At 34.7% G+C, this 22,535-nt stretch overlaps 1 protein-coding gene across 4 annotated transcripts in view; it reads left to right on the top strand.

Moving 5' to 3' along the window:
• Positions 1 to 22,535, top strand: part of LOC146001684 (pyruvate dehydrogenase phosphatase regulatory subunit, mitochondrial-like) — a 51,751-nt gene that overhangs the window by 25,344 nt on the left and 3,872 nt on the right. For 3 of the 4 annotated variants that reach the window (XM_083139329.1, XM_083139328.1, XM_083139330.1), the window contains exons 8-16: positions 498 to 622; positions 933 to 1,129; positions 4,083 to 4,237; positions 5,649 to 5,788; positions 12,005 to 12,153; positions 14,202 to 14,400; positions 15,427 to 15,549; positions 16,523 to 16,669; positions 21,002 to 21,174. In XM_083139329.1, coding sequence (XP_082995455.1) covers positions 498 to 622; positions 933 to 1,129; positions 4,083 to 4,237; positions 5,649 to 5,788; positions 12,005 to 12,153; positions 14,202 to 14,400; positions 15,427 to 15,549; positions 16,523 to 16,669; positions 21,002 to 21,174 — 1,408 coding nt within the window. The remainder of the gene's footprint in view (positions 1 to 497; positions 623 to 932; positions 1,130 to 4,082; positions 4,238 to 5,648; positions 5,789 to 12,004; positions 12,154 to 14,201; positions 14,401 to 15,426; positions 15,550 to 16,522; positions 16,670 to 21,001; positions 21,175 to 22,535) is intronic. The other variant, XM_083139331.1, reaches the window with a different exon arrangement.

Raw genomic sequence — 22,535 nt, forward strand, 5'->3', positions numbered from 1 at the left:
ATTGCATAACTCGCAGGATACTTCAAACTTGAGAAAGTGTCACGTCGGTATATAAACGGCAAATTTCGTGTTTAAGAGTCTATTTCGCATTTTGGAGTTCATTTCGCATCATTTCGTGACAAAACAGGGTAGAAAATGCACCTCACACCTTTCAGAAACATGAAAAATTAACATTACAATGTGTTATTTCAAATTTCGTGTTTTCATCAAAAACGAAATATGCATGCCTCTAATAATAACTAATCCTTCCTGAACCTAATAACTACATAGGGAGTAATTTTCTGTGGTAATATTTGCTTCAAAAACTTTCAACATCAAGAGAAGTTTATTCCATATTTCTGTATGTGAATCAAGCCACCAGAGCCACCAAAAAGGCCTTCAGTAATGCAGTCTAACCTAACCTAACCTTCAATCAATGTTTTTCCCCTTTTAGTTTGTTTTTTGCTTTTTATTTTAATGTGGATTGTTCAAACATATATGTAAAATGTATTTTTTAGGACCTCTTTGGGAGAAGGCAAAACATCGGTTACCAATTTTGAAGGAAGTTCAAAGTCCCCAACTGACAAATTCACCTGATAATTTTACACCCGATGGGAAGTGGATTCTTGGTGAAACTCCAGAGGCAAGTACAAATATTAGTGTTTCGATTAAGCCCCCTTTTTTTGAATTAAGTTTAGCATACAATGTTGATTGGAAATTATCCGTAGCACCACAATTCAAGAAATCAACTCTTCACTTGCCTTCATGAAAAATTTTTGCTGTCAGCAACTGCAAAAAAGTGGGGGAGTTAAAGATGGTCAGTGTGTGGTGCTGATCACATCAGCTCCAATATGGCCTATAACCCCAATCCCTTCTTGATATGGTGCAATATGGAGCACTTACCTTATAGCTTTGTACCTAATACATATTTATCATCCAAATTGATGTTTCAGGTTGATAACTATTTCGTAGCAGTCGGTATGAATGGAAATTCACTGCAAGGTGCAGGGGGTATTGGGAAAGCCGTAGCTGAGTGGATTATAGAAGGGGAACCAACAACTGAGCTTCTTCCATTTGACGTTCGAAGGTTTCTTGATCTACACAACAACCTACAGTACTTGAGGGAGCGCACTAGGGAAGTTGTAGGAAGGTAAGCTGCCCCTGTTTCTAGATAGTTAGCCTTTCAGCTTTTACCAGTGGCGTAGGCAGAGGAGGGGGAGGGGGGCTTACCCAGCTCAAGCCCCCCCCCACATTTTCAATAAAATTTTCGATTTTAAATTAGAGAGACGATCAAGTACAAGTGCGACACATTATATGCTTTTTCTCTTTATATTCTGTTATTTGTCCAAGGACTAAGTCTCATAGTTAAACTGAAATTTGGGCATCGATACATTGCGAGTTGACACTTGGATGCTTGGTCATAGCATCCCTGTTTGGTGGAGTGGTCGTAGTGCATGGAAGGAAGGTGGGTAGAATGAAGCTGTACTCTTGGAATTTCACGGTCAGCTGGCTTCGGTATTTACTACATCAACAGGAAATCTACTGCCCTAGGTTATTTCTTGGTTTGGAAAGTTCGGGAAACTGGGATTTGAAGACAAGAGAATGCAGTTAGTGTCTGGTTGGTGGAGGTTCTCAACAGATTCACTTTGCAAAGATGGAGACTGGATTTTGTTTTATAACCTTTGGGGAGTCTAAATTCATTTTAAATTTCATTGCATTATGTGTATTGTATTTTAAAATGTGTTTCATATAGGTTTAGAGACAAATTGTTTAATTATGTTCCAAAAATCCCCCCCCCCCCGCCACCTTTCCCCCATTTGAAATTTCTGGCTACGCTACTGGCTTTTACTGTGTGCAAAATATAACTGGAAATGTAAAATGAACAATAAAATGTGAGCTTTTGTTTAAACTATTCTTAATAGTGGGAAATTTGTGTTTACGTTTTCTCCCACAAGCAGGAATTTACAACATTTTGGCTGGAAATGCTGTATTTTTTAAATATTTGAGTTCACTAAAATGTGGTTTGCTTATAACTACAAGTCAAATCAAAGCATTAAATGTCCAACAAAAATTACAGGACAAACCGTAAAACTGCTCAAATGTACATGAGGTATCGACTGTTATTTACTAAACGATCTCAAGGCTGCAACACTGGTCAAGTGAGCTCCACAACACCCTTTTTGTCATTTTAAATATGGCGCCTCCTGTATACACATGCACCAGCGAAGACCAGTGGGCATTGGTTCCTTGCCCTCTGGAAGCCTAAAACGTAGACATGCCTGCATTTTTTGCAAATAGGGGAGGAAGTTTAACATTATCCTCATTCTGCATGCAGATGGGTGGAAAGACCTTCGCGGTGACTGATAAGTGACTGCACATAGGTTCCAAATATTCTTCCTCTTGAGACTTGAAAATATAAGTGGATCAGCAATGGGTGTATGCTAAAATGCAGTAAACTTGTGCAACTTTACATGCAGAAATCTACTAGATAAAAATAAAAGAAGTTTTCACTTGACTGTCCCTCGTATTTATATAAATTGTACTTTTAGTAGTTAAATGTTTATGTTTAACTAGCATTGTATTTGATTGTGTTAATTAATACCTCTTGAAGTGTGTCAAAACATTGAGAAGATTTAATGTTTTATCCACCATATTAACACTAAGTTGTTCTAAAACTGTAGCTACTCACCAACCCTCAAACGCTGGAATTAGATTTTGAATTTGTCTTTCACAAATGATTTTACAGCCAGTCTGCAATTAACAAATTCTGGAATTATGAATTAATTTTTTTGATGTTCCTGTGGTCATTTTCTATTCGGAGTCAACAAAATGTAGTGTATTAGTGTTGTTCTAGTAAATAGACATTTAGCTTACTTTTCACAAGCATACATACAAAAGTGTAGGTGCAACAGTGTGTCTTTAAACTTATTATTATTAAACAGGTAATGTAACTCCATGTTAATTAAGATTTTTTTTCCCATCATTTATAACTTTGAGAAGGGTTGGCATGTTTAAAACAAATGTGTTTAAACAAATGTTTATAATGTTTTTTTAGACCTGTTTAAAATACATTTTGATACTTATATTTGATAGTCTGTGATTACTTGTGTGTTCGATAACTTTGTCTTTTCATTCTATCTGTGTCATTTTATTTACTGTGCACAGAAATCTGTTCAGTGACCATAGTGAGTACCTATGGGCCACGTTTAAACTTTTTTTTTACAAGTGTTTAAAACATGTTTATAATTTAATGGTATATGGATAAACAATTTTGTACCACGCTTAACGTATTGTGGATAATTGTTAATGTCAATGTATTTTGTTGCATTCATGATAAAAATGCAATATTTAGGCCTCCCCGATGGGGCAGCGGTAGCGTCGTCGCCTTATAATCAAGGGTTCCCAGGTTCGATAACCGATGGAGGCACATAGTGGTTTGGATCCTCCTTTAAACTGTAGGTTCAGTCCTGATTAGCCTTACTGTACATAAAGTGGACTTAAAACACCAACTCAATGATCAATCAAAATGCAGTATTTCAGAAAACAGTAGCGACCATGAGCATAGAGTGGACCTGGCAACTGTGGGTTAGTTGAACGTTCTCGAACAGCATACATGTGAGATTCAAGAGTAACATAAATAGATATTTTAAGAAATTAGTCAAGTGTTTATTTTATAACTGGGAACACAGCCCTACCTTGGATGATTAACAGATTTCTTATTAATCATTAATTCTTAGAAAATAAGTCTTCTTAGCATTATGTTTTAAACGTTTTATTTGTTTAAAACATGTTTTTTTTGGTTCTTGATTAAAACACTGTTTAAACATGTTTAAAACAACAAAGAACTGTTTGTTTTGTTCCTTTTAAAATATTCACAAATTTTGCCAACCCTGCCTTTCAGTGTTGTACAAGTAATTCTATCCTGGGTTAAACCTTCTAATTTTTCACACAGGTGATGCACTGCACAGAAATTTCAGCAAAAAATGTAGGCTTGACCAGGACTTGGTAGAACAGTTGGTAAAAGCTTACAATTTTCATTGAAATATCTAAATACACGAAGTTGAAATTTTACAGAATTTTTTTTTTCCTTTCTTTCTTTCCAGACATTACTCTATTTTGTATCCTCTACAATCTGAATACAAATATGCTAGGAAACTTCGCTGCTCACCATTGTATAGTGTTCTGGAAACACAAGGAGCAGTGTTTGGTACAAGGATGGGTTACGAAAGAGCGTTGTACTTTGATTCGAGTTATAATCGTAAGTGTAAAAATTATTATCGAAGAAGCACATTTTCATGTACAATTCTATATGGGCAGTGTTGCATTTTATTACTTTGCCATATCCACAGAATAAGAATAATTGCTGGTGAAAATTATATTTCAAATTATGTTACACTTCTTGTATTGCCTACTCTTCTTGACCTTTTTAAATGTCCTTCGTTTCTCCAATCGAAGAGAAAACCACAGCCATAAATCTAGGGGTGTAGTACACAGTCATAAGGGAAGGCTAGTTCAGAGTTGCCAAGCATCTTGCCACGCCCCCTAAAACAGGACAGGGAGAGGGTGGCACAAGTGGATATACTTGCCTTGCTCCCTTGACTATTTTTTGTGGATCGCGAAAGATTCAGTCCAGTCCATTTCTTTTTTAATGTTTCTGTCTTCATCCCTCCCTCATGCACATGCTGCTGAGTGATGCAGTGACCATCCCCAGATGAGGGCTGGCTGCTGACATGATAAGAGGGAAAAAGATGTGGCAATGCTTTCGACTGTCAACCGTGCATGTGCTGTGGTTTTGACAAGAAGAGGAATGAGTAAGGACTGACTCTACACCATGGTGAAAAGAATATGTCCAGAGTTTTTGTGAAGCCAATTTTCATTGGTGGCACTTGGTCAGTGTGTTGAGTCCTATTACTGCTGTTAGCTTGCGTTCGACACCAGAATCCTCTGCTGTATTGCTTTTAAGTACCTCTCCAATTTTCCTCATAATGCTGGATCAACACTGTAATATTGGAGTCAAACCCAGGACCACTCACACCAAATGTGAGAGTTCTATGTCAAGTACCTGGGAGTTTCCTGTCTGTATACACTTCTTGTCATTGCATCTAATTTTGAAGGCAAGATGTAAATAGAATGCTGTATGTCCACATTTACATTAAAAAACAAGGAAACTTCTTACCCAGTCACCACTAGTGTCAATTCTTCCACTTACACATAACTGACTTTTTGAAAAAAAATATTTATTTATTTATTTGAAGGATGTGATGTGGCCATTTGAAATATTGATATCACGCTCCAGGAAGATGTGTCCAAGATAAGACTTTTCCTTGGATTTGAATATGAAGTTAGTAGGCATGGGACAGATTAATCCATACTCTACCAATATTGGCCAATAAGGGTAGATTGCTGTATTAGTTTATTGGTGAAATTTCCTTTTACTGACCCACTATAAATATCGTAAATTTAGTGCAATATTCTGCCATTTTGTTACAATTTTTATGCAAACATGTAATCTCCATTCTCTATGCTGAATATGTAGTTTCTTTGGCATTTCAATCATCTAACATTTATTAAGGGGATCAGTGAACTTTTAGATTATTGATGGAAATTAGTAACTTTTTGAGAAATATTTCTCTATCCATTGTTTGTACAAATATCTCTTTAATCTTCAGGAGGTGATCCTTTACCTCAGTTACCAAAAGGAACTTTCAGCAAACCAGAATTCTTCGATTTTATGCGAGAGGAGTACCTTGCGTGCCGGGAAGGTGTTGGAATCATTGACATGTCGTCTTTCACAAAATTTGAAATTAAGGTAATAACATGCACAGTTGTAACCAAAGTTTCACATTCATGATATCCAGATGTTGGTTTTAGTGTGTTTTAAATCTCATGTGCAACCTCAGTGGCTGAATGGTTGACTTACAGTCTCACTACCAAAAGTCCAGGTTCACGCTTCGGCCTGGGTATGAGGGTTCGTGAACGTTCCTCCGCCAATTTCATCTAATTGTTATTTGTCCTTATTTGCATGATTACCCAAAAAATGGCAGGAAAGTGATCCAAAATAATATATAAATTAAACTTCTTCCATACAAACATGTGCAATTATGTAAACTCTTTGTATAAATTATTGGTTTTATTAAGTAATGTGAGTTTGTGACAAATTTTGTATTAATACTTTTCTTAGAAACAGCTCTTCCAGACTTATACAACCAAGATGTAACCTATTCTAATTATTGAAACATTAAATTTCTAACCTTATCCATGTGTTCATAACAAGAAGCACTAATTTTCTATTTTAATATAAAAGTAGAGTCGTCATTTTGGTGACCATGCTTTCGGTATTGAAGTTAAATAGAATTTTATCATTCAACCAAAAGACATGCTCAAAAAATAAAAACTAGAACTTTATAATTACAATTACATAATCAAGCATTTCAGTTATGTTTTATTAAGCCAATATTAACCCCTTCCCTGTGTTCGGCGTAATATTACGCCTTTGGTCACTATAGCTTATTCTGTGTTGGATGTAATATTATGCCCACAAACATCTCTGACTGAAGTAACCTGTGTTCAATGGAATAATACGTTTTTTGTTGGTGAAACATGTGTTTTGCTATTGAAGAAACAACGACCTTTTATTTAGTCACGATTTTCAGTGTTTTTGTGTTATGCTGACAAAGTGCAAATGTGTGTTTGTTTGTGTGCCGCGTTTAGTCAGTTGCTTTATGTACATTTTTTTGGTGTTGCGGCCCCAAAGTTACCAAAAAAGATTTTTTGGAGAGAAATTTACCGAATTATCCCCAATTAGTATCTCATAGTACAGTCAAACAGGATTGCAAAATATTTTTTCCCTCATCCCTCATACCTATTGAAGATATTGAAATGAAACTTGGCAGACACATTACGTATAGACCATAGTATTTTTCAAGGTAGATTATAATCAGTTACCTATATCCAGGGCTGATCCAGAGGGCACCAAAGTTACCAAAAGGGATTTTTTGGAGGGAAATTTACCGAATTATCCCCGATTTCCCTTTCCTCATACTTGATGTACACATGTGCGTGGTACCATTTAAAAGCCTGTTATATTCTGAAGAGAAAGACGTATGAACCATGATGTATTCATTGTATGAGATGTTAATAATGAAAACATAACTGAAATGCTTGATTGTGATAAATAATATAAATATATTTGAAAGAAAAGTTGCAACAGTAATGTGGCATAAATCTTAATACTGAACATTGCTAATAACCAATATAATGTAACATTACTAAAATGTCATATTGTTTAATTATAGAAAAAGGAAGTTTTAAGATTATGTTATAATTTAATAATTCAATATAAAGTGTCACCTTTTAAAGCCACACAGAAAGTTTACCTGCTGTTCTTGTTACACTTCCATAGTTGTAACTGGTAGCCAGGGAAGGAAATTTTAGGGGATTTTGTGTACTGGATGACTGTATTGTTGTTGTGGCTGTATGCATATGCAGTATGTTTTTTTGTTTGTGTGTTGTATGTGAACTAACAGTTCCTCTGATGTTTTCAGTCTGGCCGAACGAATGGTTTGGATGATGAGGTAGTGTTTCTTCTTGCTTGCCTCATCTTCAGATATCTTGTTCTTCCCTATTCTATACCATTACATTACGCTTGGCATAAAGTGGAATGTTCAGTTTTTGACTGCATGAATGAGAATGTTCCTTGCATGAAATGTTTAAATGTAAAATGTTTATTGCACATGGTATGCCGTGAAACGTTAAAAACCCTGAAGTCTGGCAGGTTTTTCATTGTGGCTATTTATGTTGTTGCATTGAACTTGACTGCAAAATTCATAATTTTAGAGACTTCCATAGCTGTTTGTGTAAGGTTGAGTTCAGACTGGAACGAGAAGTGACATGTTACACATGTTATTTGGAGACAAGCGAATCAACAGCAATGTTTCTCACCGAAGCATCATGACAGGCTGTGTGTCGCATATTGCTTATTACTTTGGTGTGAAATCTCCCTTAATTTTTCATAACATGTGAAAATACTCTTTCAATAAATTAACCCCTCAGGTCGGGATTTAAAAGTCCCACCTGCTGAGACTCAAACAGTATTTAAGATGCTCAGCTTTAACATTTTATGGTTAAAACAAATTAGTATATTAGGTAATTCCATGCCAAATCAACCAAGAAAACATAAATTTTGGAATTTGATGTCATGGATTTGACTAATTTTTGGTATACACGTTGCTTATCTGAAATATAGAAAATGTTTTATTTTTATTTTTCATATAGCCGGTTTTTGAGTTATTGAATTTTGAAAATTGACAAAATTGCTCAAGAACCGCTCACCGCTGAAACATTAAATACAATTTGCAAGAAACCTGTTTCAACTACAGGGCTGGTCTCATTTTAAAGCTTATGAAGAGGGCTTTTATTTGATATACAACATGCTTGTTTTTTTTTTTTGTTTTTTTTTTGCGAAAACAAATTTTGAAATCTGTTTGAAAATTTTATTTTCACAATTTCCAAAAAAACTACATTTTTAAGAATTTTCAAAAGTTTTACACATCTACTGAAGGTTCAGTCAAAATTTCAAGGTGGTATCTCTTTAGCATCATATGAAAAGTGGATTCCTTTCAAGACCATGCGATGATTTAAGTTACCATATTTTACATACCTAACCATATTATATATACAGAAGCATACATATCAACTTCATCACTCCATCTATCATTAGTTTAACATTTTGATGAGTGTTACAAACACAGTCTGGATACCACTGGCTCCTGCTATTATGCAACTCTTTGGTCTTAATTCTACAAATTTTGAAAACCCAATCGTAAGTAGCAGGTATTTAGATTTAAAAAGTGTGAATATTTCTCTCAAATTTCCCAGGATCAATCTTTTTTTAATGTGGATATGTTTACCATCTGTGCCCCTCACGGAAACATAGTCTTTCTTGCCAGGCATTTGCCTGCTAACTTCATCACTGCAGTAAAAATCTTTAACTTATGAGGCTGTTTCTTCTAGGAAAGGTTTTTCAGATCTGGGGTCAAGTGAGGACAAAATTCCCTTCTCTTCGACGAGTTTTTTTTTTCTTTTTTTCTTTTTTTTTTCTTGCTCTAACACCAAACTCCTTTTCAAATTTTCCACATGACCAACTTTTGGGCAAAATCGACAAAATCATGAACCTTTCACTTTTATTTGCAGTTTTAAATCTCTCTTTAAGTTGCTCAAAGATTTCTGATTCTAAATTGCTACAGTGGCATTCTTCTTCATCTTTGTCACCTTCTGCATTAAAAAGGGATTGGGTTTAAGTATTTCATATTTTCTTTATCTTTTCTCTGCAGTACCTTTTCGAACTCTTCAGTTTCCTCTTACTCACTGGAGACTCACCAAGAGAGATCAAAGAGTCATTCAAGTAGCTGAACCCTGTACCAACATCCATATATTCTTAATCTTGGTTACTGCAACTAGGACCAGCATTATCATCTGGCCCTGAAAGATTTTCTTTTTCTGAAACGATAGCCTGCTTTTCCTTCCCTAACTGCAGTCTACAGGAAGTGCAAATTTTCATGTTTTCTTCAATTCCGTAATTTAAAGAAACCATCCAAGCTGCCACATTCCTCAGATCTTTACTACACCAGTGTCCCTTTTTCTTCAAAGGATTACAACAGTAAACACTTCTTGCCATCCATATCAAGATTTCTTTTAACAAATGAAGACACTAATAAAGCAAGTGTCAAACAATTCACTGCACGTAAGTTAACTGAGATGTACACACTTGGACAGCTACACCACAACTGATCCAGTTGGAGAGCAGGAATAAACAAGTCACTGCAGGAAAGGGATGGACACGTGAGCTTTAACTGTCTCTCACTCATGGTACCAAAGAGATACCACCTTGAAATTTTGACTGAACCTTCAGTAGATGTGTACCAGTATTTGTAATAAAAATTTGAAAATTTTTGAAAATTTAATTTTTTGGAAATTGTAAAATAAAATTTTGGAACAACTTTTAAAATTTGTTTTTAGCAAAAAACCAAGCATGTTGTATATCAAATGAAAGCCCTCTTCATAAGCATTAAAATGAGACCATGTCCAGTCCTCTAGCCGAAACAGGTCTCTTGCAAATTGTATTTAAAGTTTCAGTGGTGAGCAGTTTTTGGGCAATTTTCAAATTTCAATAACTCAAAAACCTGGAACATGAAAAATAAGAAAATAAAAATATTTCCTATATTTCAGATGATAAGAAACATGTATACCAAAATTTAGCCAAATCCAGACATCAAAGGTTTATGCACTGGTTAATTTGACATGGAATTACCCTATTTATAAAACTAGAGAATATTTTAAATCAAATTTTCAGTTACTCCTCCGCAATGGCCTCTACCTTGATTAAGGTAAGGTAAAGTTCCCCGTGCATGTAGCACCATGCCAGGAAGGCACATTTAGGGGATGTGTGAGTGTGAATTTTTGTGATTCATGTATTCTACATACATTTTGTTCATAACTATGATGTTCGAAAGTAACTAACTTCCGACTAATGCCATACAGGATCACTATGACTCACTGTCGCATAAATTTCCTCTTCATATTTTTCACCTTGAACTTCATTATTTGCGAAGAGAGTAAATTCTTGTGCACCCAACATTACTGCCTTCCATGTGTTGCAAAGTGGTTTTCTTACTTCCACGTAGATGACAGTTAAGACTAACACTCTTCTTGTCAACTGGTCAAAACAGTTTATTTCTACTGCTAATAGATGGCATCTGGCAGCAGTTTGAAATCAGCCATGCCTCGAACATATAGGTGTACATCGAACATCTTTTAGTGCAGAATTCTGCAAATGTACATGTTTGGTTTGACTTGATGTTTTAAGTCCAATTTGTGCAGAGTAAGGCTAATCAGGACTGGACCTACAGTTTAAAGTGGAATCCGAACCACTATGTGCCTCCACCGGGTATCGAACCCGGGACCCCTTTGCAAACGTACATGTGTACTTATTCCCGCCTTGAGTAAATGCTCACACATCATTTGATAGCTTGTTTTCTTTTGCTTCAAAAATGTCTATATATTAATTTGGTAAATTGGACTTCATATGCATATGTGTGTGAGAGTTGGTTTGGTGTCATTATCTTAATGGCGATTAATTTATTTTTGCAGATGTGCTGGAGCTTAAACATATCTTGCACAGTGCATAAAATGCATGCATATATCATATTTATTTCTGCCAACAGCTTTTTCTGCATTCGGTAATTGTACTTTTCGAATATAAATGTTGTTTGTTTAATAAATTGCTGTTTTTCAACTGCTTGCTCGCCTGGAAGAATCTGAATTGTAAATTATGTAATATTTAAGTTTCGTAAATGAACTTTGCAATACTTATCAATCTACTATGCAATAGATTACTTTAATAATTCTACTCCCACTTTTAGCTTATGGTATCATAAATATTACATTTTTTCTTTACCTTAGTACAACAAGTTGATGTTTGCAAAATATCGATGAGTTAAGGTAAGATGAGTTATGCTAAGAGTAATGCTCAAAGTAGATGGGGGGGGGCATGGGGATGCTATCTCCCAGGTAAGAAAATTTTCATGAAGCATCCCCCAGCTAGGATAAAATTTGTGGAAATATCCCTCCACATACTGCATTGTTTCCATGTTGATCCTTACAAGCATACCCCGATCTATCCCCTAACTCAACCAAGCATCCTCCATTTAGGAATTTCCACTTCGAGCACTGGCTAAGAGAAACAGAAATGATATTAAAATGGAGTGAAATTTAATAATTTATGTTACAAGCTTTAAAAAATAGTCTTTACCTGTTTTTTGTGTTGTTAAAAGTGCATGTTCAATTTTGCTGAACAGGAAATACAGTGCAGTATGTTTGCGGTATGACTGTTTTGAAGGAAAATGCTGGTAAGTGCTGAAGCTAATTGTAGCTATTTTATTACATGCTTAATTTCAGTTTCCAGCAAAAGTTCAGCTGTGAAAAGTTTTATTTTTTTTTAATTAAAAATTATATTTCATTGTTGCAGTCTGCCAGTACGCAAGTCGTTGATTACCTACAGCAGCTTTGTTCAAATGACGTCAACATACCTGTGGGAGGGATAGCACACACAGGAATGCAGAATGAGCGTGGAGGCTATGAGAATGATTGTATGCTTATTCGGCAGTCAGAAAATTGGTAAGGGTTTATACGGTTTATATTTTTAACCAGGGTAGCCACTCTAGGACCATGATGAAAGCATGTATAATACCCAGTTTTTCAAGGTGAACTTTAGAATAATTCAAGCATACAAGCAAACGTTTCCTCTGCTTCAACCTTATGTATTACCATCTCTCACCACACACACAGATATATTAACAATATAAAGGGTCTGTGTGATTCCAATGTATCCAAAAATTCTAATTCAATTCATTTCAACGGTATCTTGTATATTTAAAATATTTAATTTAAGGTGCAGAGTTTACATATACCATTTCACATACTCAGACTCTAAAACAATGTACAAACACAAGTCACAAATGTTATGGATATACTAATCTACGTCTGTCAGATACATTGTTCTGCAAAGGATACTAAGAAAGTAAACGGATTGAGAGAATTCAGTTTTATTTTCCACGTAACTTTCTTTTCCTTGTTGATAAAAATAAAAGATAAACAAGTTGCCTCAGGGCATTTATAAATATGTTTAAATTCAATGGGATTTGTGATAATAAAAGTTGCAATGTTTCACGTCTATGGAGAAAAAGTCACGCAGCCAATAATTCATGCAGAATTCCTGGAATTCCCGGTGTGTAGCCACCCTTTTAACATTTATTGTGTGAAGGGGGTAGGAGACTTGGAAAACACAGGCTGTCTTTCCTTGTTCTTTCCTTTCGTGAGTTTTGTTTGTAGTAGGGATGGGCTGATTAATTGTTGGATAACCATTAACTTCTGATAATAGTAACTGTTGGAATGGATAGAATTATTAACACTACAGTAATAATTATGCTACTTGGTTGTAGGATTGAGATGATGCTGATATTTGTATTTCAAACATTTGTACAGTGAAGAATAAATTGCCATTGTTATGTTCCTATTGAAAAACACCCTGAAATTCCTACACAACTCACAACGTATCATGAAAAACAACTTGCATCATGTATTGCTTTTTGATTAGGGTTAACCAATACCGATACATCAGTATCAAACAATACTTTTCAGGCTTTTTGGTCTTCTGCAGGGTTCACAAAAATGATACACGACACTTTTGCAGTGTCTAATTATCCTTGAAATTATGCATAATTCAAAGTTTATTTTGCACTAGCATTGTGTGAAAAACTGAAATTTGTAATTACATAACATGTATTTGAATATTCTGACGTAATTCAAGAATATTTTAAAGCAACTCTGGTCAGTTGATTCATATAACTGGAGTGGAATACGTAGATGTTCATATTAATCAATATTTTGAAAACTTTTTAATTAGGGCTGAGCTGTATGCCAATGTATCAATATTGGCTGGAATTTATTTATCGATATTGGCCGATACATTTCTTTCATTTTGGTCTTTTATACAGTCGGCAAAATTGCCACGCAACACTTTCACGGAGTCTGTTATCACCATGTGTGGCCATGGGTGTTATTCGTGTGTGTCCTTCATCAATTTCATCATATCATCACTCATCCTCATCTTTGCAATTGGTCAAAAGTAGCAGAAAAGCTAAGTAAAATAAACCAAATCAATCACTCAGGATTTTTGATTAAAGGTATTTTGTGTGTAAAAAATATTTTTAGTGTTTCTTTTATTTGAAGAATTATGTTAAAACATTATATAATCTGGAAAGTTATTTGAAAATACCTGGAAAACTAGGAATTTGGTCAAGCGAAATGAGCTGGAAACTCTGATACTGAAACTCAATTGGTATCAATAAAAAATGTACACGGTTGGGCATGAAAAACTGGCTCGCCTCATCTTGTCGGACATTCTCAAACTATTATTTCTTCTACATTCACCCATTCCACTACTCTCTCTATCTGATCACGCCACGTTACTCCATCTGTTCTTGTTTTTGAAGCACATTAATTTAGGGGAAAGTTTTGTTTCAGACCAAGTTTTTCGTGTCCAACCCTGTATATTTTTACATCCCTTATTTATATATATGGTGTCCAATGTAAATTTGAATAGTGTATTAGACTTAAACTAAAAAGAAAACTATCAATTGAATTGATCTATTTTACATTTATAGCTACTTTATGGTGTCACCAACAAATCAGCAAACTAGAATTTTTGAATGGATGAGACGACATCAACCTGTTGATAATTCAGTTGGTCTCAGTGACGTCACTTCAATGTATACAGTAATTAATATTGTTGGACCAAAGTCAAGAGAATTGATGTCAGAGTTATCAAATTCCGACATGCATCTCCTCCCCTTTACATACAAGGTTAGTGGCATTTTAAAATAGTTATTTCTTCAGCATTTTGCATCTAGGATTTTCAAGAGGGTATGTTCAGTAACAAGATTTGTTATGCTTCTCAGAGAAGGGTGTATGAAGAATTATGCTCTAGCTAGGGTATGAACGTCTGTGTCAGTATTCACTATAATATTTCGTTGCTGGCATGTCCTGTGTTGTGCCTTTTTCAAGGTTAAAATCAGTGTTTGGAAGTAACTATTTACTTGTGATGCAGTTCCAAGTAAGTTACATTTTTTAGTAATTCTTGTGGTAACTTGCTACTTGCAAGTGGTGGAACTCTAGCAACAGTTATTTTATGACACTTAAATTGTTAACTTAAAAGTTTTTAATGTGGGGGAAGATCAAAATTTGGCAACTGTGTCTTCTCTGGATGCTAAGGTGAAATATTTTTTTTGGGATTACCTGAGGCAAGGAAGCTAGGCTTCTTTTACTGGAATATCATACTGTACCTAATTTTGATCTAAAAGTACCATGTACTATTAAGAAGTATATATAAAAAACTAATTTTTATAGTCCTTGGAAAACAGAGGTTTTGTCATCAAATTAACTGTAGGAAAATCAGAGGTGCAATTTCAAATACTGTATCATCTGCTTCCTGTGAGAAATCTCTCAAGATTTGGCTACTGTAATAATCATCATCATATTTAATATTACATTTTCAAACATTAATTTTTCTTGTGCACATTATCAATAATGTATTAATTTATGATTGTAACTTTAGAAACCTAATACTATTTGAGGTTGATTTCTCTAAAATATTTTCTCTTGATTATTTTGCAACAGGTAATGTCTCACAAACTTCTTGTTTGCATAGTTTTCTGAGTCAGTTGTACCATTCAGCAAAACATGTACTCCCCAGTACCAGTGTTTTTCTTCCTTCCCACTGAATCTGCTGATCCAAGAGAGTCAATGTGCTGTTTATAAATATGTAATTAGTGTATTTTCTGGTACAAGACTTAAGATAGTTTCTTGTGTTATTGTATTTTCTTGTTTCAGAAAGTGAATGTTGGTTACGCTTCAGATGTAATGGTGATGGCTTTCACCAACACAGGCGAACCTGGATATTGTCTATATATACCTTCAGAGTATGCGCTTCATGTCTACGAGAGGTTAATGAAGGTACGTGTTTACTTCATAGCTGATGTAAACTTAACTATGTAGGTTCAAATTAGCCTCTTCTCTCAAAAGAATATATCATAAGATTCAGAGCCATAATTGTTCTACAGTTTGGCCGGAAATAAAGTGTACCAAAAGTTGGCAACACTGTACATTATTGGCATTCTGTGGGTAGGGAAGAAGTGCAACATTAGGTACAGCAGGGTGCATTTTGTTCGAGGAGATTTCTGGAATTCGTGCTTGAAAGTTCAATACACATGCAAATGCTGCCCAATGCCTTAATAAAATTGCGTTAAGTGTTTGCAAACTTGAAGGTTCACTGTAAAAAATGTTTGGTTTTGGATGGATGACCCTTTGAACATGAATGCTGCCTGTTTATGTTCAAATGTTGTGTGTTACTGTATTTCCAGCCATACTGTAAAGAAATGAAATTGGCATAATTTTAAATAATTAATTAGTAAGGATGGTGTCAGTTAAATGAATAATTTTTGATTACCAGTCAATGGTGATATTTATTTTTTTAAATAAAAAAAAACAACCTTCAATAGCATATTGATTAACACTATGTCCTCATATCAAGAGGTTCCACCTTTGATGCTGAGAGCAGATACTTAATAGTTCAGACTGTAATTCTATCCTGATTACCCTATCTGCATGTAAAGGTGATTTAAAATAAGCAAGCAAGAAAAAAACGGTTAAAAATTTAACAATACCTGCAGGAGTCTAATATTTCTATTGTAAACCCTACCGAAATTTACATTTCCCATTTTGCATGTAATACTACAAATAAAATTTGCGTATTAAACTGCAACCGTGCCTTACCCAGGGATCGAACATGGGACCTCTGTCTTCATAGCACATTTGCACCACACTTGTCACGGAGTCTGCTTAAATTTCATATTTGTGTAACCCTAATAAACATAGTGATTTAAGAATGTGTTAATTTTAATATTGTTTGTTATATATTGTATTGTAGGTTGGCAGAGATTACGGTGCAAGAAACGTTGGCTACTTCACTCTTAGATTTTTGCGACTTGAAAAATTCATCCCATTCTGGGCAGAAGAGTTGGATAGTGTAACCACTCCATATGAAGTAGGACGAGGATATAAAGTAAAACTGGATGTAAGCTAGGCTTTCTTACAAAAATTCATTAACCTTGGTGCTCACCTTTCACACAAAGCTGTTTCTTATAATTCTATTAACTTCGCTGTTCACTGCCACCATCTTCATTGGAACTTGCATTGTTGCTTCGCATGCTTGTTTGTAGAACTACGAAAAATAGCTTGGCGGGAAAAGTGAGTACTAAGGTTCTCTGTATTTATTCACTCATTTCCCAAATATTAATTTCCAGTTGTTATTTCTAGGGATGGAAGATATCGGAAATTTGATATCACGATATATCGTCAAGAAAATATCGCCACAGACGATACAATATTTTTTCTGTATCATGATATTGGTGATATATTGTCTCCATGATATATGTCACCAAATATCATAATGATATGTCACCTACACAATATATATTGCCGAAATATGATGATATATCACCAACACTATATATATATATCACCAAAATATCATCATGAAATTTTTTCAATATCGTGATATATCGTCTGGACGATATACAGTATGTAACATTCTTATTCGTACACATGGATTTTCAAAGAAAATGCTTTAATATCTGAAAGAAAATACACTCTTGAAATTGTTTCTTTACAATTCAATAACTAATATCATTAGGAACATAAAATCTTACCCAAATTCTGTATAACCAATGGCAATAATAAATTAAATGAAGCTGAAAGAGAAACATGCCATTTTTTGTACAACTTTTCTATTCGTACACTTAATAATATAAAAGAAAAAAAACATATTCAGAGCAAATTGACTGACAGTTCTAATACTTTGATGCGTATCCTTTGGCTTTAATTACTGATTGACACCTATTCTTCATAGAATTAACCAGTTCCCGACATGTTTCAGAGATTATTTTATTCCACTCGGCTTGCACAACAGTTTTGAACTCTTGTTTGGATTTGACGCCTGCTTTATGGAATCGCCTCTTCAAAATTGCCCATAATTCTCAATGGGATTTAAGTCTGGACTTTGAGCTGGTGTTTGTAGTACTTTGGGCACATTCCATATAAGCCAATTCGTGTTAACTCGCGCCTTATGCTTACTGTCATTGTCTTGTTGGAATATGTAGATAGGCGACGTCCATTTTTTGGGCACATTCCATATAAGCCATTTCATGTTAACTCGCGCCTTATGCTTACTGTCATTGTCTTGTTGGAATCTGTAGATAGGCGACGTCCATTTTTTGGGCACATTCCATATAAGCCATTTCATGTTAACTCGCGCCTTATGCTTATGTCTTGTTGGAATCTGTAGATAGGCGACATGTCCATTTCTTGGGCACTCTGCTTTACATTGTTCTTCATTATGTCCAAATAGACATATGCATCCATGATATCATCAATAAACTGGATGGTACCAACACCTTTGGACGACACAGTCCCAAATCATTAATGACCCACCACCGTGTTTTACTGTTGGAACTGTGTTAATGTGATCATTGCCTTTATTTGATTTTCTCCAGACCCTATTTATCCCATCTGAGCCGTATATATTAATCTTGGACTAGTCTGACCATATGGCACTATCCCAAAATTCCTGGTCCTTGTGGATCTGCTCTTTCGCGAATGAAAGTCTATTCCTGCGATTCACCTTATTTACATACGGCCTCTTTCGTGGTATTCTGCCATGATATCCATGCTTCCATAAGGCACGTCGGACAGTTTGATCGAACATCATCTTGCCAGCAACATTTTCTACTAACGGTCGTAACTGAGGAACACTTAGTCGGGGGTTTTCTCGCACTCTTTTTAAAATAAAGCGTTCATCACGTTTATTCAACCGTGTCTCTTTTGGTTTTCTCGGCACATTCTGTGTTGAACCTTCCTCTCTAAATTTGTTTACTATGTATTGAACTGTGGAGTGTGATTTATTGACTGTTTGTCCAATTTTTCTTAACGAATAACCTCTAAGGGCCAAATTTATAATATCATCCTTCAGATCGGAACTAAGTTCCTTCACCTTGCCCATTTCGAACACGCTGATAGATAGACGATAGGCCTACAACAATACCTACGCCAGCATTCCGCTTCACGGGGAGCGTGCCTGCATGTTCAAACTTGTTACGAAGTTGCAAAGTGCACGAAATCGCCCGAATAGCGGTGGTGCTGTATGCGAGGAAGATTGAAACTCTTGCCTGTACGAATAACAATGTTGCATGAAACAGCGTGTTTTTCTCTTTTCACACAAATTATATGCTCTGTTTATACACTTTGAACATACATTTTTATTGACATTTGTTGGTAAAACCTTCATTAACATTAATTTCCAGGTACATATGAAAATGATTATATTTACTAGTAGATATGACATTTTTTTCTCGGAAATTCTATGTGTACGAATAACAATGTTACATACTGTATCACCCAACACTAGTTATTTCTGCAAAGTACTGGTAATTTTACAGGTGCAGAATTCTACCATTGTGTTATTCTGAAGTGCACACAAATATATTACAATGTATTTATTTTTAAAGTGCAACTAAGGACATACTCTATAAAGTAATACATTAATTAAGAACGTGAATAAACTGTGATTCTTCATGAAATTTTTATAATAATAATAATAAATAAATGTGTACAAGAGGAAGTCCAATGAAAAACTGAATTGCTTTTCCCCTCATAGAGTTTTGTATGCACGAATTTGCAATTTTTGAACATAGACTGTTTGTCGATGTAAATACATATTCATATACCTCTAGAAAAGTAGTGTTTGTAACACACATGCAGACACATGCCATTTCTTGCACTGTGAAAGTTTTCCCAGGTCTGTTTGATGTGTGCCGCTTTGAAAAGTGATGCCATTGTTAAACCAGCTGGAATGGTAGGCACAGAAAGTTGTACTGAATTTTCATTTCTTGAAGAATTTTTCTCATAAATTTGAAATGCGTAGTCTGTTCTGTAATTTTTTTTGTATTTTTTAAAATTTTTTATTGACTCACCGACATATATGTACTCTTATTGTGTATTTATTTACATTTCTGGTATATATAATAAATATGATGACCTAAGACATTAGTTTTGCAATATCTTCAGATGTTTGTCATTTTATATCAGAATTCTTTATGGTATGTTTTACATCGGTACTTCCTTGGCTTATTTCCCCCTAGTAAAAATATCATCGCAAATCAAATGTTGTGTTTTGCTGAATTTTAAGTAAGTATAATCAGCCCAGTCAACAAGGTAATGTTACCACAACGTTGTGGCAACATTAGCCCCTAACATACCTAACGTTGTTGCAATGTTGAATGTATGTTGATACAACGTTGTGTCAACGTTTAAGGGTCATTTTTTTCAACATATACTGAACATTATGTAGCAACGTTAGGTATGTCAGGGGTTAACGTTGCCACAACTTTTTTGCAACATTACCTTGCTGCCTGTGTAATTTATGAATATAACAACAATGCATATTTAAAATATGATTATTTCGCATGGTAAGCTATTATCAATCTTGCCAAGCCATTTTTGTATATAACATATGCGTAACAGGAAAAACTCGTGTTTGTAACGTCACAGTTTCTCTTTATATATTATAAAACCTTTTCCTGCTCCACCAAAATAGGCAATTGTTAGTCTGGAGATTGTGATGAATTGACCAATCTCTAACTACACCTAGTAATCAGTTTCTTTTTGCAGTACTTAGCTCCTGATTATATAGTCTGGAATAAAAATATTTGTCATGGGAGTTTCACTTGTATGTAACACATTTCATTTTCTGATCTTCCTTACAATTTCAATATTCACACATCTTTCGAAGGATAATAAAACACTTTTTTTCACTAATTACAATCGAAAGTATCCTTATTTGTGTTACTAAAAGTTATGTTTGTTTTGCATTTGAGTCGCACTGCCATCTAGTGCACGCTGTAGGAAATATAAGGTTTGGTGGTCAGTGCACACACAAATTCAGATTAAACAAAACACTCTGATCTGACGCTTGTGGCGCTCATGGTGGTGATCATCCAAACTAAAGCGTATTCAGTGGAATGTTTTTTTGCAACGTTATCACAACGTTGTTCCCCTACATACAACATTCATCATAAATACAACATTCATACAACGTTGTGGGAACGTTAGTGTGTTGACTGGGAGTGATCATAAATATTTTGTTTGAACAAAACACACAATGCAAAATATCATTATAAGGGCATTAAAACTGGGTATTGCCAGCATGTGGTGTGAAAGTTGTTGTTGTTTATTTATATATATATATATCATCATCACAATTCATAAATGCATTCTTGTTATAGTGCAAGATTAATATAAATACTCTGTGCCAACCATAGCTTCCACTCTTATTCTCTTTCTTATTTTCCAGAAAGAATACTTTATCGGAAAATTTGCATTACAAAAGCAGAAGCAACAGGGTGTTACAAAAAGACTAGTTCTCTTCCTACTCGAAGACATTGATCCTGATAAGGACATCTGGCCATGGGGTGGAGAACCTCTCTACAGAAACACTGAACATGTTGGGTTCACTACCTCTGCAGGGTAATTAATAATTTGTGTTACAAGTAAACGTGAACTATTTTTTACCTAATGGGGTTGAAAATTTCTTACAAGTTGAAATTCAAGCTTCATATTTGGTCATGACATGAAGTAATACTTCATTGGGTTTAAGAATTTTCAGCTATCACCTTGTAACTGTAGTATCCCAAGTTTCATAAAGTTAGATCTTGTTCAATGAATGCAAAAAAAAAAAAAAAAATCCAGTTCATCTTGCTCATATGCAACAAATTGCCAAAATATATGAACTTATGCCCTGGTAATTTTTAATGCTATGCTCTTTTGTTATTTATTTACTGTATACTTCATCAGAGATATCGTCACCAAATACTTGTTATTCCAGTCTACTAATGGATGTCAGGGAATTACTATAAAGGATATTCATTGTATTAACAATTTTCTCGTATACATAATAGGGCTATTATAATCTGCCCTCAATATATATATTATTTTGTTAAGTTGTACCTAGTTCTTGTCTATTTTTCTACAAATGCCTAGTGTATTTAAGCAGGCATGCTTTAACCTTATCAAAAATGAAAAAAAATATTTCAAGTATGCCTTAAGTACATATTATTGCAGCCATATTAGACTGGAATGATATTGCCTGCTTTACAAACTTCACACAGTTATGATTTTATTATTCCTTGAGATGTTTAATCATATGCTTCAGAAAAAGACACTTAACCATCTGCTCCAAATCAGTACATGTTGGATGAAGTCAGAAGAAAGGCTGTGAAAGTGATTGCTGTTGCTTCGTAACATCCAGGACTATGTACTTAGTAAGATTTCTATTCAAATTCAATTTGTTTAGGCATAATGCACATATGAGGAGCTCTACAATTTTTTTCTTATGTTATATGTGGGCTAGTGTTCCTTCTGTTTGTACAAGGAATGATTTGCGAAGAGATTCTCATTTTGGACAGGTAAACATTACGCTCATCTCTGCAGATTGCGAGCTAATAGCTCAGAATGCTATTCAAAACTAGAGTAGTCAATATCCAGGGAGACTCTCTTCGTCATTAGCCACCACTATTTTAAGTCGTGTTTGTTAGGCTTGTGCACCCACATATTAGACAGGAAATGTTAGGGAGTTTTCTCACCAAAATGACATGCAACATAAGGGGTTTCACATCGGTGACAAGTGACACTTTACCACACACTGGGCACTGCATATTTCACTTGTGATTCTGGTAATGTTTGTTTTAGGTCCACTCAGACTGGTTAAAGTGAATTGATTGGTGGACAAGGACTATATAAATATATAAGGAGTGGTTCTTTAAATATTCAACTAGTTCATTCTAATTATTTTAATGTTTATTTTAAATTTTTCATTTTTGATAGTAATT

The sequence above is a fragment of the Lepisma saccharinum genome, chromosome 17 (assembly GCF_977018435.1).
Source record: "Lepisma saccharinum chromosome 17, izLepSacc3.1, whole genome shotgun sequence".
Classification (NCBI taxonomy): Eukaryota; Metazoa; Arthropoda; class Insecta; order Zygentoma; family Lepismatidae; genus Lepisma; species Lepisma saccharinum.